General features: G+C 42.6%; 1 protein-coding gene across 1 annotated transcript in view; it reads right to left on the bottom strand.

The window, feature by feature from the left end:
* UTRN (utrophin) overlaps positions 1-17,101 on the bottom strand; it is a 374,661-nt gene that overhangs the window by 288,415 nt on the left and 69,145 nt on the right. The window contains exons 4-7 of the mRNA XM_027888221.1: positions 13,537-13,629; positions 12,013-12,090; positions 8,622-8,714; positions 7,618-7,790 (exon numbers count right to left, since the gene is read on the bottom strand). Coding sequence (XP_027744022.1) covers positions 7,618-7,790; positions 8,622-8,714; positions 12,013-12,090; positions 13,537-13,629 — 437 coding nt within the window. The remainder of the gene's footprint in view (positions 1-7,617; positions 7,791-8,621; positions 8,715-12,012; positions 12,091-13,536; positions 13,630-17,101) is intronic.

Below are 17,101 nucleotides of genomic sequence, written 5' to 3'. Positions count from 1 at the left end.
TGTTTCTTTCACAGCATTATTGGTACTACACATTTTCTGCATCAGGTACTCCTGAGTAATCAAGAGTCACTCTATTCCTGGAAAGCCTCGTTCCAAACTTGCAGTGTGGCCACCCCAGGTCACCACAGCCAGGAACAACCAGCAGTCTCCACCTCACTTGCTCACTCCTCCCCATTCCCTCCCCCACCCCTGTAATAACACACAGCCTACAAAAAAAATATTCCATCACAAGTGTTCCTGAGTCACAATGCAAATCGGGCCAAGGAGCTGACTGATTTGCAGTGTCACCAGCCTTCATTTAAGGTCAGTGTTAACCCAATGATATCTCCAGTCCAGCTGTGCACCCAAAACACACTGGAAGGTCTCAAGAGGAAAGAGCAGAGCACAGAGCAGGAAGCAAGGTGAGCAAACAGGGCCCATTCCTAGCGGTGCCCACACCAACAGGGCACGATCAGCCAAGTGCTACACCAGCAGAGCTGGCTACACAGCTTCCATCTCCTGCAATAGTGGCTTCTCATCAAAACACTGCTATTGATTCTGTACTTTATAGAACTTGGGGAGAAAGAGACAGGCCTACCTTTAATTCTTTTAATATTTGATTGAGTTGAATTTGATTCAGTGAATTGACTTAAGAGCATCCTTTATCATCTATCAAGTCCTTACATTTGTGAAATGGGAAGGCCATAAGCCAGCAAAGTCTGCTAAGCAAAAAGCCAGAAGCATAGAAGCTCATGGAATACCTCCATGCAGGAGCAACAAGGATAACCACATAGATTCACGTAAAGCTTTAGCAGAGACTCCGACTCTGAAAAACACATTGCAATCAATATATTGCATATGCAGTACCTGCACACTGACAGGATAACACAAGTTTTAATAAATCACAATCCAGGTATTTACCTATGAGTGAGAAAACTGAACCAAAGAGTAGAATTCAGTTCAAAGAGAAACTAAGCTAATATTAGGAAATGAAAGAGACCAGCACAGTGAATTGTTAATAAAATTACATGAGGTAACAGGTCACTTAAGTGCTGCAGGTGTTACAAAAAGTTACTAGATACCTTAACTAAGAGCTAACAATTATTCATAGATACAAATAGAGAAAAGAAAGATACTAAGTCTCTTAATGAGATCCAAAAAGATTCTCCTAAATGTCAATTTAAACTAAAATAAAAAAGCAATACTGAAAAACTGCCCCTTAGGCAGGGAAGCACTAGTACCTGAGTAAGCTAAACAGATTTGCTGTCCTACCACTTCTGCAACCTGCCCCAGACCCCTTCTTTTTCAACTGCTTTTAAAGCTTCTCTTTCAAAGACGACCTGAATTTAAAGCCGGGTCAAAACTTGTCAGTGTGGTGCTTCCCTGGCTAAAGGACTTGTGCCCAAGGTACAGCAAAGCTTAATTCTGACATGCTAGCAGCTGTCAGGCTCCAAGGAATAGGGAATAAAAGGCTCAGAGACAAGCAGACCCAGAGATTTTAGGAAGCCACACAAAATGACAATTTCTCAGTCAAAGCTTTCAGCAGGGGCTTTTGCTACTTAACATGCTCTGAAAACAGCAGAATTCAGATCATGCAAAGCTCAAGCACGCAGTCAATAATAAGGACAACAAACAGCCTGAAACAAACTTTGCTACCTCTCTCTTCCCTGCTTCCCTTCAGGTCACCTAGGTCTCATTTGCAGCTAAAGCTGGCACACTCCACCACAAAGCTTCACTTGCTCAGCAGCTGAGCAAAGTCACTACAGGCATTTGTGCCAGTAGGAAAAACACCACTACAGTTCACTCCATTCAGAGAAGGGACATGGGGACATTTGTGATAAATTCCAGCAAGACCTTTACTAGTGCTGCTCTGCCTTTGCATAACAGTCCTTCCAAACTTTCAGGAGCCCTCTGTGTGGTGCAGGTCCCCCTTACACACCCTTGGAGGCTGAACAGAAGCCAGCTCTGGTTTACAAAGCACAGAGGTACATCAGGGCAGACCAGTCCTGAAGCCAGCAAACCTTTGACAGAGCCCATTTAAGTTAGCACACGCCAAAGGGGCACTTAAGAGCAGAGAACAGAAGGTTCAAAGTGAACATATGTTTTGCAAACACTTGGCATCTGCTTGGTATAGAAGTTATGGGTATTTGTAAAGCATTTGCTCTGTCAGATACCTGATGGTCAGGAGGTCTGGTTAAATTCTAGAAATTACTAAAGCATTACCATGCTTAAACCATTACTAGGGTTAAGAATACTCAGACCTTGCAAAGCAATGAGTTGACTTAACAATTAAGGTACATTGGATTAGAACATATTTTCCAGTAAATTTGAAAGAAAAATTTTTTTTTAAAGGGAAGTACAAAAAGATATGCAACTTTCATAGGAGTCTGTAGCAATGATTTCTTTAAACTACCAAAGAGTTCTCCAAAAATCAGAAAAAACATAAAAGATCCATGCAAAGAAGCTTTAACATGATCCCTTATAAAGCATCATCATGGTTAGGCTTCGCGAACGAAGATTTGAGAGGGGCTCTACCCACGCTTGCTACAAGCACGCTGATGGCTAAAAAGGCCAATGCCAGATAGACAAGTCCGGTTGCAGAAGGTACAGCAGAAAGACTCCCCAGGTGATATCGACAAGATGCGATTCTTTCTGCGTTGTCTTTTCTCCTCGAGAGTGATCCTGCGTGTGTTCTCAAAAGCAGCAGCAGGGTTATAGATGGTGTGTCTCCAGGCCTCCCAATTAGAGGCCAGAGTAGACCAATGGTGGTGATCAATATGGCCAAGGCTGAGGGATTGTTTCAGACAGTCCTTGTATCTCCTCTTCGGGGCTCCTCTCTTGCGGCAGCCAGTGGCAAGTTCCCCATAGAGCACGATCTTAGGGAGGCGGTGGTCCTGCATCCTGGAGACGTGCCCTGCCCAGCGCAGCTGTGTTCTCAGCAGCATGGCCTCAATGCTTGGGACTGCTGCCTGTTCAAGGACAGATGTGTTGGTCACATAGTCAGTCCAGTGGATGTTAAGGATTGTACAGAGGCAGCGCTGATGGAAGCGTTCTGAGATGCAAGTGGTGGCGGTAAATTCAGGCCCATATAAAAGAGTAGACAGTACGATGGCTCTGTAATACTGATCTTAGTACTTTTCTTCAGGTGTTTGTTTCTCCAAACTCTTTTATGGAGTTTACCAAAAGCTCTGTATGCCTTTGCTAACCTGTTGTCTATTTCCGCATCAATCTTACCGTCAGATGAGATGATGCTCCCCAGGTAATTAAACTGCTGGACTGATTTGAGCTCTGTTTTGCCAATGGTGATATGGGATGATGGGATACTTCCTGAGGTGCAGGCTGGTAGAAAACTTCTGTTTTCTTCAAGCTGACTTCCAATCCCAAAGTTCAGCAGCCTCCGCAAAGCAGGATGTTAAACGCTGCAGAGCTACTTCTGTGTGAGCAACAAGGGCGGCACTGTCAGTGTAAAGCAGCTCGCAGACAAGATGATTTAAGGTCTTAGTGTGGGCCTTCAGTCCCCTTAGGTTGAAAAGGCTCTCATCGGTACGGTTTTCTTCATTGAGGTCTGCCATGGCCCTTTGGAGCATCATGCAGAAGAAGATTGTGAATAAAGTGGTGCAAGAACGCAGCCTTGCTTCACACCATTAGCTATTGGAAAGGGCTCAGAAAGTGCGTCCCCATATCTGACTTGACCGCGCTGGTCTCATGAAGTGAGATGATCATTTTGAGGAACTTGGGGGGACATTCTAAAAGTTCCAAAATCTGCCACAGACCTTTTCTGCTCACAGGATCGAAAGCCTTGGTGAGATCAACAAAGGTAACATAGAGTCCTTTGTTCTGTTCCCGACACTTCTCTTGCAGTTGTCTGAGAACAAATACCATGTCTGTGGTACCTCTGTTGGCTCGGAAACCACACTGGCTTTCAGATAGAAGTTCTTCTGCTATAGCGGGTATTAATCTGTTCAAAAGAATTCTTGCAAGGATTTTACCAGCAATGGAGAGCAGAGTAATACCTCAGTAATTTGAACAGTCTGATTTATCTCCTTTCTTCTTGTACAAGGTGACGATGACAGCGTCACGAAGATCTGAAGATAGTTCACCTCATTCCCAACAACAGATCACAAACTCATGAAACTTAGCATGGAGTGCTTGGCCACCATGCTTCCAGACTTCAGATGGGATTCCGTCAACCCCAGCTGCCTTGCCAATTTTCACCTGCTGTATTGCTTTAAGAGTTTCCCTCATAGTGGGGGCAGTGTCCAGTTTAGTTTTCACTGGTTGTTGTGAAATGTACTGCATTGCTGTATCTTGAACTACACAGCTGGTACTGAAGGGAGTCTGAAAGTGTTCAGACCATCGATTCAAAATGGAAACTTTATCTGTGAGAAGCATTTGACCATCTGCACTGAGTAAAGGGCTTGGAACCTAGTGTGTAGGACTGTAAACTGTTTTCAGAGCCTCATAGAATCCCCTGTAGTCACTTGTATCTGCACACAATTGGATTTTTTCCGCTAGATTGGTCCACTACTTGTTCTGGATGTCACAAAGCTTCTGTTGGAACTTTTTATGTAAGAAAGGTAGCCTTTCGACTTGCATATAGCAAGATGGTTGAGCAGGGTGTGCTTGGTGAGCAGTTCTCTTCTTTCTCAACAATTCCTGGTTCTCTTGATTGTTTTCATCAAACCAGTCCTTGTTTTTCTTGAAGGAGAACTCTAAGGATTCCTCAGAGGACTGCAGGATGCTATTTTTAATAAGTTGCCAAAGCGCTTTGGGAGAGGGATCTATGGAATGATCTTCGAGCCTGGATTGAAGATTTGCCTGGAAACTGTCTCTCACTGCAGCTGTTTGAAGATTGTTGACTTGAAGTCTCCTTCTTGGAATGCCACCCCTTTTAGGTTTGAGCTTAGAGTGGAGGTTAAAGTTTACAGCGCACAGCGATGATCTGTTTGGCATTCTGCACTAGGCATCACATGGGTGTGACGAACATCACGGATATCTCTCTGTCGGAGCAAGATATAATCAATGAGGTGCAAGTGCTTGGATCTAGGATGCATCCAAGCTGTCTTCAAACTATCTTTTTGCTGAAAGATAGTGTTGGTGATGGTGAGCTGCTGCTCCGCACAAAACTCTAGCAGAAGGCGACCATTATCATTGCAGTTCCCAACACCACGCTTGCCTTGTACTCCTTTCCAGGCTTCAGAGTTTTTTCCTACTCTGGCATTGAAATCACCAAGGATAGTGATCTTATCATCTGCAGGAACCTTTTGAATAAGGCAGTGTAGGTCAGTGTAGAATTTATCTTTTTCTGCAGGGTCAGCTTGGAGGATTGGGGCATATATACTAAAGAGAACAATATGTTGCTTGTTGTGTAGTGGGAGGCGTAGGGAGATAATGCGATCAGAATGACCAGTCGGCAGATTTTTGAGTTTAGAGACAATAGAGTTTTTTATCATGAAGCCAGTTCCTGAGAGATGCTTTTCAGTTCTGGGTTTACCTGACCAGTAGAGTGTATAACCGGCACCATGTTCTCTGAGGCTGCCTTCCTCATGGAGACGAACGTCACTGAGAGCAGCGATGTCGATGTTGAGTCGTGATAGTTCATGGGCAATTAGAGCAGAGCAATACTCAGGACATCCACTATTTGCAGTATCGAGCATGGTTCTGATGTTCCAGAATGCAAGTGAATATACCTTTGAAGGCAGGTGTATGCCTTTGACTCTTAGTCGTTATTTGACCACAACAGAAGATGCCCATTGGCCGCAGTTAACCAACCAAGTGAAGGGTGGAGATGAGCTTTGGTTAGGCCACCTTTTCTAGGACCCTCTCCATGTGGAGCAAGCAGTGCTCTCCTTGAAAAAGGCTGCTTGGTCGTTCAGGATGCTGCCAAGTGAGTCTGTCATCTCCAGGGTGAGACTCAAGCGACCAATGTCCTGAACCGCCTGCATGCAGGGTTAGGACTGTGGCTTCCAGTGCACCTTACCACCTGCCGTTTCATCCCTCACCTGTCACTGCAGGGCTTTACAAGTGTGGGTATAACCTCTGAGCCTGTGCAGTGGATTTTATAGGTGAGGCTCAGCGCGTGCAGAACTGGTCCCACCCTTTACTCCTGAGGTTCATCTGCCAGGGCCTAACAGGCTTGGATGGTGAAAGCGAGGTCCTCAGGATGTAGGTTTAATTAGAGTATCCTTCTCTTAGATGGATGGCCTTACAGGGCTAAGCAAGCTCCATCTGCCCAGGTTTGAAATTAGAGTTGTCCTTCTCCTAGGATGATTGCTGGAAGGCTCGTGAGCCCATCCTGCCCATTTGATCTGACCCTTCAGTTTTGACCTGTCTGGCATGGGAGACCCTACTGGAGGCACATGCCACCGCCAGCACAGCTCACAGCCTCATAAGGGCATACAGGCCTCTCCCCACTGAAATAGTTTGGACAAGCCCCTCTCCCCGCTTTTCCCTCACAGCTTCCTACACTCTCACCCAGGGACATTTCCTTGCCCTAAACACCCCTCCAAGACGCTGTAATTCCAAAACAAAACAAAAACAAAGCCAAACACAAACAAACCAACCAACCATTCTGGGCAGAAGCCACAGGCAAGCCAAGTCAAGCCCATCACATCCCACCCTCACTGCTACAGTGCCCAAGCAGGAGTGATCCCGGCATAACCCTGAGCAGGGCGGGCACAAATCTAAGGGGCCCCCGCATCCACCCGGGGCTTGGGCACCCTCCACAGCCCCTGCCCAGCCCAAACCCCCCAACCCCCAGAGAGACTCCCAGCTCACCCCAACCTCACCCCTCCCCCCCCATCACAAGCTCCCCCTTGCACTGCCCACCCACAGATCCCAATAGGGACAGCCCCGCCTGCCCCCTGGTAGGTCTGGGGAACCCCCAGGTCTGTCCCCACCCCTGCCCCCTCCTGGCCTGACCCAGTCTGGCCTGCAGATCTCCCCCCCACCTCTAAACGGGACCATCCACCCGCCTCCCCTCGACAGTCCAGGGAACACCCAGGTCCATCCAGACCCCCTCCCCTGCTCCTGCCTGGCCTGACTTATAAAGTATAATGAACAAACTAATGAATAGTCCACAGATACCTGAAGTGTTCTATTACCCTTTGATTCTTCTGCCCAACAGTTCTCATGAAAGAAGTGCATACACTGTCTTTCATGCAAGATATATTAAAAAACACCAGAAAAGCTACAGCCTTTCTTATTCCTTTGTTTTGAAGCTTATGTATCTCCTTAGTGAAATAAAGTGGCAAACTCTGAAGAAATGTTTCTCTTTGCAGAGGAGGGCAGGCAGAAGGAAGGAAGTACAGGTGAAGGAGATGGGTCAAATTCCCTCTCCCTGCAGAGACCCTTTCAACACACTCGCTTTACAATGCATACTAAGTGGGATGTAAATCCACTCCAATTAGCAAGTGTTTGTGCATGAGCAGGAACTGAGTGTTACACTCCTGCATTGGCTCCAGCCTTTGCAAAGCTCTGGCAATATCCCACCACTGCTATTGTTACCACAACAAAAGACAAACAACCGGACAATGAATCACCAAAACAGGCTAGAAGCTGCCAAATGCTCAAGCATGAAGACACAGAAAAAAAAGCTGTTTACTTCTCCAGGTATAAGATACGCTTTTTCCTACTTACTTGTGCCTGTGGATGACAGCATTGAAGGCAAGTCCATCAGCCCAGCTAGTGGTGAAGTTCAAAACGTTGACCTGACTGTAAGGTCTCGTGGACTGCCGAACCCAGCTCAGCAGTATCTTCTCACTGTTTGTCTGCTGCAAATCTGACATGATGTTCTTCATGACATCCTTCACCTGCAAGACAGCAACAACTGCACCTTACACACACATGCTGCACTTGTCCTACTTACAAAGCAAAATGATTCCACAAATATGAAAGAGTCTTCCCCATGAAAAGCTATGAATCAAACTCCAACTCCTCACACAAAATTTGGGAATAGGAGTCTTCAGGGCATCTTTGCACTCTTCTGATTACAAGAACCAGTAATGCCTCACGTAATAATGACACATTACTCTTACATTACAATCCTCCCCCTCTCCTCGATGCTTCTATGCTTTGTGCTGCGGTTCCACCGGTAAATAAACCCCAAAAATACAGTTCGCACAGGTTTTCTGCAAGAGCAGGATATCTGATCATCAAGCAAAAGTAGTTTGTTGTTTGGGTACTACCCGCATGCATCTGCCGAAGTCCCTCCAAGTGAATTCAATGATCTTCCCAGACACCTGGATAAACCAGGAACAATTCAATCTATGAGACTAACAAACCTCAGTAGCATGCAAGATGCAAGCCAAACACAGCTACCCAGATAGTTAAAAGTTACCTGCTTCAATCCTTTGAGGAAGAAATATAAATGCAAAGCTTCGGCCTGAAAAGTCCCCCCACAATTAACACCAGTAGGAACTAAACTGAGAGGCTGAGTACAACTGAGCACATACAAGAATACGTATCATGGGAGGCAGCCAATAGAAAGAGAGCAGAAACCAAATACCAGCCTGCCTTTATTTACCAGCCCAAAATAGAAGCGGTATTTTCTGCCACCAAAACCCTGGGAAGGTTTGTGAAAATCCCAGCAGATCAGTACACACAATTCCTGGAAAGGAAAAGATCTCACAGCAGCCTCTCACCTGCCAGTGCAAGATAATGCTCCACAGCAGCCCCAGCGTCAGCTTGTGATTTCCATCAACGATGTCAGTTCCTCCAATATTCACCAATTCCACCTAGAGAGGTTGGATCAACTCTATATTAAACACTGTTATCACAGCCTTAAGTCACAGCCCCACCCCATATCCCTGGCTTTCCAACCATATATTACCAAGTGCTCTGAAACAAAAAGCAGTTAGAAAGAGAAAACCAGAGCTGGCAGAGAACTGTCCATCTGAATTTGTAAAGATAACTGCTTAAACAACATGACAAAAAAATGGCACCAAAGAAGATATTCCACTGGAACAGTTTTATTCTCTCCTCTAATACACAAATGCATACCAGCAGTCAAAACTGAACAACAGAAATGCAAGTATGAAGGATCTGACAGGAAAATAACAGTTAAGTAAATTTGCTCCTACACAAACTCAGAGATTTTGAAGAACCATGAAAACTGTTAATGAATAGGTTTGTCCTTTGCACAAACAGCATCAAAACGAGAGAGGTTTATAAAAAGAGACCAAGAGCTCAAGGGGAAAATTAGATTTTCAAGTTTCCTACATGCACAGGACCCAACATTGACTTGAAAATGGTCTAACAAACTATTAAAAAGAGACGCAAGGAGATTGCTTTAGTAAGCAAGAGAGGTAACCCGCCCAAGTATTCAGACCTGAGAAGAAGCAAAGCTTGGAGCACATGACCAGATATTCACTCAGTGCTACTCTGGAGTCTGAACTAATTTGGGGTATCAAGTCTCCATTCAGTTAATGCAGAGAAAGTAGCACTAACTCTAACCACCTTGCACTGCATAGCCACCACCACACAAAAATCAGGCTAGGAACAGCTGCCTACAGCAGATGAAGCAGATACCTCCCTGGGTCTAAGTACGCACACAGCAGATGCTGCAATACACTCCCAGCACAGGGCAGACGTTGGGCATCATTCTCCAGCCCCAGGGGCAAGTGGCACCAGTGCATTTCACCTCAATGGAGAAGCTTCTTAATTTCTTTCTCACCCTTGCTTCAGAACAGTTTTAGCTGCAATGCTTACCAGAAATACCTCCCAGTTTACACTAACTCTAAGAACTGTATATGGACGTTGTTTTGGATCAGCACTGGTCACAGAGACTAAATCAGCACCAAGGAGCTGGTTAGCAATTAAACAATATGGACAATCATGGACAGTAATGGAGGTCATCTCTGACTGTCAGTGGACATAGCCTATGACAACAGAATAGACAGAAACAAAGTTTCATTTTGTTTTAGATGATACTGCTGATATATAAGGATATAAGGCTGACAAATAAATATAAATAGCTTCAATCCTGCAAAATGTACTTGTAACTTCATTGCTTTCAGGTATCTTGACAATTTTCAGTTCCCCATAGGTGCCTCTGTTAGGAGAATCAAATCAAAACTGTATTGCAAGACTAACATGGAACCACGAATTACACTCTGAATACTAAAAAAATTTGTGGATTTCTTCATTTTCCTCTCTCAATTTTTAAAGCACCTAGAACAGAAAAGTACAGCAATACTCTTTGCAAATACAGGGCATATATTTTAAGATAACTATAAAATAGGAAACAACAGGTCAAAAGAATCACCAGTGCAGGTCACTAAAAACACACTGGAAAGAACTCTAGAACATAAGGAACAGAAAGCAAGACTGAAGACCAAGGGTGAAAAAATAAAGCAATTGCATTGTAAGAGCTTTTTTTCATCTCTGATAGAATAAAAACGCTCCCAAGAATGGGTAACAACAAAAACACTTCAGTTTTTAATCAAGTATCAAGAATACTATTGCTAATAATGCATTCCTCTTGCTATCCATACTATACATCAAAGGAAATACTTGATATATCCATTTTTGTATTGTAATGGTGCTTTGCAGGATGCAGCCAGCAATTCAGTAGGACTGTGAGTAGACTACTGAGACTTAGGCAAAGTTAATCAATAAAAGACAGTAGACTGATATTGGTTATACAGAATGACTTCCAGTGGATTTTTTTTTAATTATTATTTTTAGAAAATTGAACCACAAACAAAAAACATTGAACTTCATTACTTAGAACCATTCTGCTAAAAGGATGAGGTTCTCAGGATCACTTGATCACCCACACCCTAGGTTTGTCTGATCTCTGCAATATATACTTAAACACTTTCATAAATTATTTCACAAGTTATAAATATTGCATAGCCCACAAACAAGCAACAGACTGCAACTGCTTCTCAGTTTTTCCCTTCATATTAACATATAACACACTTTCTAATGAAGGTAAGCACTTTGTATAAATCAAGTACATGACCTTAACAACCTTCAGCTAACTAAGACCATCTGTTTACTTCCAGAAACCCAGATCCCGTCATCTTCAGGAAGAACTAATTAATTATTGTAATTCAGTATTAATTATTTATTATCATCATAAAATAAATCAATTTCCAGCTGAAAAAACTCATTACTTATCCTTAGAAAAAAAGTTAATCAATATTTACAGTACCACAAAGAACAAAAACAAATAACTCACTACTAGCTTTGCCTGCTTCCTAGAAATATGACACTAGTGCACCAACACAGAGGAGAAATTGAAGCATTATACAGCCAGTTGGTATCACTCTTCAATCAGTAGTGTATATAAATTTGTCAGTGCCTTCTTGTATTTGGTGTATTTTATTGCCACAATGTTCTTATTAAGTTTTTTTAGTGCCCTGACATTCACAAATAGAAATGCTAACTATAGATTGCACACTTCTCAGGAATTGTTCTTCAAGGGAAAAACTAAAATCACTTTACTGTAACACTACTGGCTTCCAGACAGTAAAAGCAAATATTAAACCACACAATTATTCTTCTCATTTTTCTTAAAGGAGGATTTAGTTTTGTTTGCTTGTTTGTTCTTCTGATCAGTTACTGAAACTGCAAATTAGAAACAGTACACATTGGGCACAGAGCTGACAGATGTCATTGAAACGATCCTCTGGGATACTGAGAGCACGACAGTAAAAACAGCCATAAAAGCTGTCATCCCTTTACACATTTCTACACAAGTTACGTGTCATCACTGGAAATTAGTTTTTTATCCTGCCAGATTCATTAGCTGTGCAATCGTAGAGCTTCAAGCCACCTTTGTCTTGGGAAACTAACACATCTCAACAAACCACAGATTAGTTAATACTTATTAAGTTAACATTTTAAGACGTCAAAAAATTGCTGGACACTTAAATGCTCCATCAGATAAGGAAAACTAAGAACAGTTTACCCGTCTCACTGAATTCTCATTTTACATACTAAAAATTATTTTCTGCATTCTGAACTCATTTACACACAAGAATAAACTAAATAATCTATCAAAAAGTTGTGCAAAAACATGCTCACGTTGTTTTGATGCAAGACTTGCAGTACTCGGTTGACGTTATTTAAGGCATGTACTCGTGTGGAACCTCGTTCTTTAGGCTGAAAATAAAAAGTTACAATCTGTTCAACATCAGAATTAACTTGACAGACCAAACAAAATTAAAGAAAATTCCTGTTCTTTTCTCTCTTTTCCCCAGATTTTAACTTTTTTTTTTGGGGGGGTGGGGAGGTAAGAGGAAACCAAACAAGACCATCCACAATAATTTCAAAATGAAAACTGATCAGAACCAGAACAATATTCCTCAATTCAAGGCACAGAACAAGCCTTGAATTCCAAATGTGTTTCAGCTTATCTTCAGTAAATCCAATTTTATTCCCAGCATCTACAGAATTACTAACTGGCAATACAACAGCAAAGTGAGAGTTCCCGGTGAATATCTGAGGCTTTTGAACATTTGCCAGAGTAGTTGAAATTTTTTGGCTCCCAAGAGAGAACAAGCAGCAATTTATTTTTCTGGCACCAAAAGCCTGCTAGATCTTTGCATACTGGGAAAAAGTTGTACTTCCTGACTTTCCCTTCCTTTTAATATCAAGGGGGGGAAAAAAACAAACAAAAAACACTTCAACTCTTGACAATACCTGCCACTCCATTTGCTTTTAAGCACCACAATTTAACTCCTGAGGTAGAACATGATCATACTGCAAGAGCATGGAGCTGAACCTGGGACACGTAATCAACTTAGAAACCAAAAGAGTCCTGTTGTCTTGGGCATATTGCAAATGACAACACAAATTATTAAAAGTGCTTGTGAAACACATCTGTTTAAAAAACAAGGCAAGCTTGCAATGTGAAATTTTAAATGGCTAAAGGCTCCTCATAAGGTCAATAAACAAATTTGAGATTTCTTATAAATAGTGAAATCAAGAATTTAATCCCCAAGTGATGGGATAATAGTGATGGTACAGTTTTCACCAAGCCTCATGTATCTTTCTGAAGTGCTATCAGTGTTACCAGGGGAAGAGTTTTAAGCCACACACACTTTCCCATATGCAATTTGAGCAGTTTTCAGGCTTTTTCAAACTGTAGGTCACAGAATTCTTCAGTGGAGATCCAGATTTTTGCATTGCCTACTAGCTGCTGTTTTTTTTCTTTTGCGGATCTTTCAGGAGCTTATTAGGAACCCACAGGTAACCAGTTGAACGCTGGTCTCTCTGATCATCCAGAAACAGACCATTAAAAGCTTTCTATTAGAAACACACACTATGTGAATAACAGCACTGTTTTTACATGCTTTGCTAGACAGTATGTAAACTCTCACGAGAGGGTTACACAGTTAAACTTCAGCCTGACCCTGTATCTCATAAGTGCAGTTCATGGGAATTTCACTGAAACTTCAGAGAACAAGTACACACTACAAGCAAAACAGGGTTTTAAATAAATTAAAATTAAAACAAAAACAAAAACATGTCACAGTTTGGGGTTTGTGTTTTGTTTATTCATTGGTTTGTTTTTTCTTAATAAATGGAAATAGATGTTTCTCTTACCAGAGGTTTCCCTGTCAGACCCTCCAAAAGGTCCAAAAGTTTCCTTCCATCTTTCAGATCTGTGAACATGTCCTTAACTGGGGGCTTCCCACTCTGCAGAAGAAATGAAAGCAGTAATAAAAACAGTGTTTAATTAGAACTTTCCAGAAAACAGGTGCTTTTTTCCTCTTTATCTTTCAATTTATTCTTATTTGGTACTGAAAGTAGCAAATGAAAGCTAGGGGACTGCAACAGTGATCAGGAAAGAACTCTTCCCTTCTTTAGTGGTTTTTTTTTCCCCTCCCTATTTCTATGGTTCTGTGCATCACAGGCTTGTACTAAAGAACCAAAGCAATGCATCCTGACTCACATTAGGGGGATGCATTAACACGTAAAGATAGCAAAGAAAGAAAACTTGGCAAGTTTGAGGAGTCATTTGAGAAAGAATGCCTTGGTCTGGCTGCATTTAAAGGAAGAAGAAACTGGGGCTTTTCAGAAAGAAGCTATTGGGACAAATTCTCTCAGATTTAAAAAAAGACAAAAGACAGAAAAGGACTTGGAATTGAGCCCTGTGTAAGGAGGTGCCACTACTCTACACAGATTAGTGTAATATTTATTGAAATAAATTAATCACTTTCTCTACCATAGAAAAACAAGATAAATGTGAAATTCAGAGCTACTCTAAGTCATACATTTCTAATTTTCTCTTTCTTTGGGCATGGAGGGACCCTGTAAAGAATGGCAGTAGATGAGAGCAGAATCATATTAACCTTTTAATCTTATCCCTTCTTGGGCCATTGTAGAACAGCTCTACAGGACAGAGGGAGAAGGCACAGAAAGTCAGCAACTAAGTGCATTTGCTTTGTAATACTCAGCTGCTAGCTGCCAAGAAATCAATTAAACCACTGCTTTCAGTGTCCCTTTGAAGTGCCAATCTGAGAAGAAAAAATTTTTAGTACCACCAAAAACTCCAATATTGCCTTTTTCAATCACCTTGACTTTATAACATTGCTCTTCAGAAAGAAGACTGTCAAAGACCCATCTTAAACGACATGAGTTGGCTGACATAGATCTCCTCTTGCCCTAACAGCTGCTAGTAATTGCCAAATGCTGGCTAACAAATCAGAAGAAGAGAGCTGAATGGCCCACTGAACCCCCTTTTTTGACAAATGTGTGGGGTTTTTTCCCCAGAATTCATAAGGGGCTTTCCTTAAATGTCCAGTTTAATTAGATTTGATCCTACTAAAACTCGAAAAAAAACCCCTAAAGTTGAAAAGCTGCAGAGCCATATTTTAGTCTCCTGTACAGAAACATAACTAAATAAAACTCATAATTTCAACCAGTTAAACAGTGGCAAGAACAGTCTTTTAACTAAGGTCACTTCCTAAGATACACAGATGCTAGTCCCAGTGTCTGCCAATATATTACTTTTGCAATGAATTTTTCTGATAAAATTATTCTCCAATTAATTTTAAAAGTCATGCCTGAAAAAGTGTATATACACATGTTGACGCATATTTAGGCAAAGGGTGTAGAAAGCAATGCCAGACCTATATCAAATAGGAGTATTCATTAAATATCAGTGTTTGATAACATTCAGCCATTACATATTGCCACCTCCTGAGCTCAACTATTGCCTCTCTAGCACAGCAAGGCCCTCCTCCCAGAGCATACACTTTCTCAGATGATTCAGATGCTTCACAGCTGCACAGCAACTTAACCAAATCTTTAAAGCATGCTGGAGCCTATGATGGGACAACTGGCTGGAAAGATAGAGGAGAGCAGTGGCTGTTGTCTACACAGAGTTCAGCAAGGCTTTTGACATTGTCTCCCATAATGTCCTCATAAGCAAGCTCTGCAGGTGTGAACCGGACAAGTGGATGGTGAGGTAGACTGAGAACTGGCTGAACAGCACAGGGCACAGAGATAATCAGTGGCATAGGGTCTAGTTGGAGGCCTGTCACTAGTGATGTTCCCCAAGGTTCAGTACTGGGCTCAGTATTGTTTAACTCATTCCTCAATGACTTGGATGAGGTGGTAGATGCCTCCTCAGCAAGTTCACTGACAACACAAAGCAGGGAGGAGTGGTCAATACCCCAGAGGGCTGTGCAGCCCTTCAGAGGGACCTCGACAGGCTGGAGGGGGCAGAGAATTGTCTGAAGTTCAACAAAGGCCAATGTAGGGTTCTGCCCCTGGGGAAGAATAATCCCAGGCACCAGTACAGGCTAGAGGCTGACCTGCTGGTAAGCAGCTCTGCAGAGAAGGACCTGGGCATCCTGGTGGACAGTAAGGTGCCCATGAGCCAGCAGTGTGTCCTTGTGGCCAAGAAGGTCAGTGGTATCCTGGGGTGCCAGGTGACAAATGGAATGGAGCATCTCTCTTACAAAGAAAGGCTCAGGGAGCTGGGCCTGTTCAGCCTCAAGAAGAGGTGACTGAGACCTTATCAATGTGTATATGAAGGAAGGGCACCAAGACAATGGAGCCTCTTGGAACTTCCAAGAGGAAGTTCCATCTAAGCATAAGAAAGAACTTTACTGTCAAGTTAACTGTACACAGATCACCTAGAGAGGTTGTGGGGTCTTCCTCACTGGTGATATTCAAAAAACCTTTAGGGAACCCTTCTTGAACAGGGAGGCTGGACTAGATGATCTCCAGTGGTCCCTTCCAACCTTAACCATTCTGCAAGTCTATGAGATGGAGAATAGGATAACCTAAGCATAGATGAGGAGAAGCATCTTCTATAGTTTATGGTGTAATACAGGAGGAGATGATCCACAGTGCAATTACCTCAGAAGCCAGCAAAATTTAGTCTACATTTGATTTGCATCACAACATTGACGACACTAAGAGAAGGTTGCTAAAGGCATAAGGAAATTGTTCATGTGATCGGAAAAGTAGACAGTAGGAGTTACCAGAGGTCCCACTGGATGCAGTAAGACTCAAACACTCACTTAGTAAAAAATAAAGTAAAAAAAGATGAAACAAGAAAAAAAAAAATCAACCCCAACAAACAAAAAACACCAAACACCTTGTTAGCCATTGAAGGGTGGGTCTCTCCAGGGTAGAGGAGAAGAATCACCTCCATTGACCTGCTGACCATACTTCTTTTTATGAAGCCCAGGACATGGTTGGCTTTCTGGCAGCTAATGTCCAGTTTTCCTCTAGAGTGCTGCTCTTAATTCATTCACCTCCTAGTCTGTACTGATACTGGAGAATGCCCTGATGCAGGTGCAGGACAGGACCATGGCCCACTCCTCTACCCTGAAGGTCTTTCAGGATGGCACCCATTCCCACCTATGAATGAACTGCACTTGCTCAGCATGGTGTCACCTGTAAGTTCTTGGAGGGCAACTCAAACTCACTGCATGCCACCGATAATACTGAACACTACAGATCATATTATGGACCCTGAGGGACAGCATTTGTTACTGATCTCCATTTGGACATTGAGCAGTTGACTGCAAGTCTTTGGATGCACCTGTCTAGCCAATTCCTTAGTCACCTAACAGTCCATTCATCGAACCTGTATCTCCCCAACTGAGTGATAAATGATGTTGTGGGAGACACTGTCAAAGGCCCTATGGAT

Source organism: Empidonax traillii, unplaced genomic scaffold (assembly GCF_003031625.1).
Source record: "Empidonax traillii isolate 1590-97213 ecotype Southwest subspecies unplaced genomic scaffold, ASM303162v1 scaffold235:size1242204, whole genome shotgun sequence".
Taxonomy (NCBI): Eukaryota; Metazoa; Chordata; class Aves; order Passeriformes; family Tyrannidae; genus Empidonax; species Empidonax traillii.
This window is presented reverse-complemented; position numbering and strand designations above follow the sequence as displayed.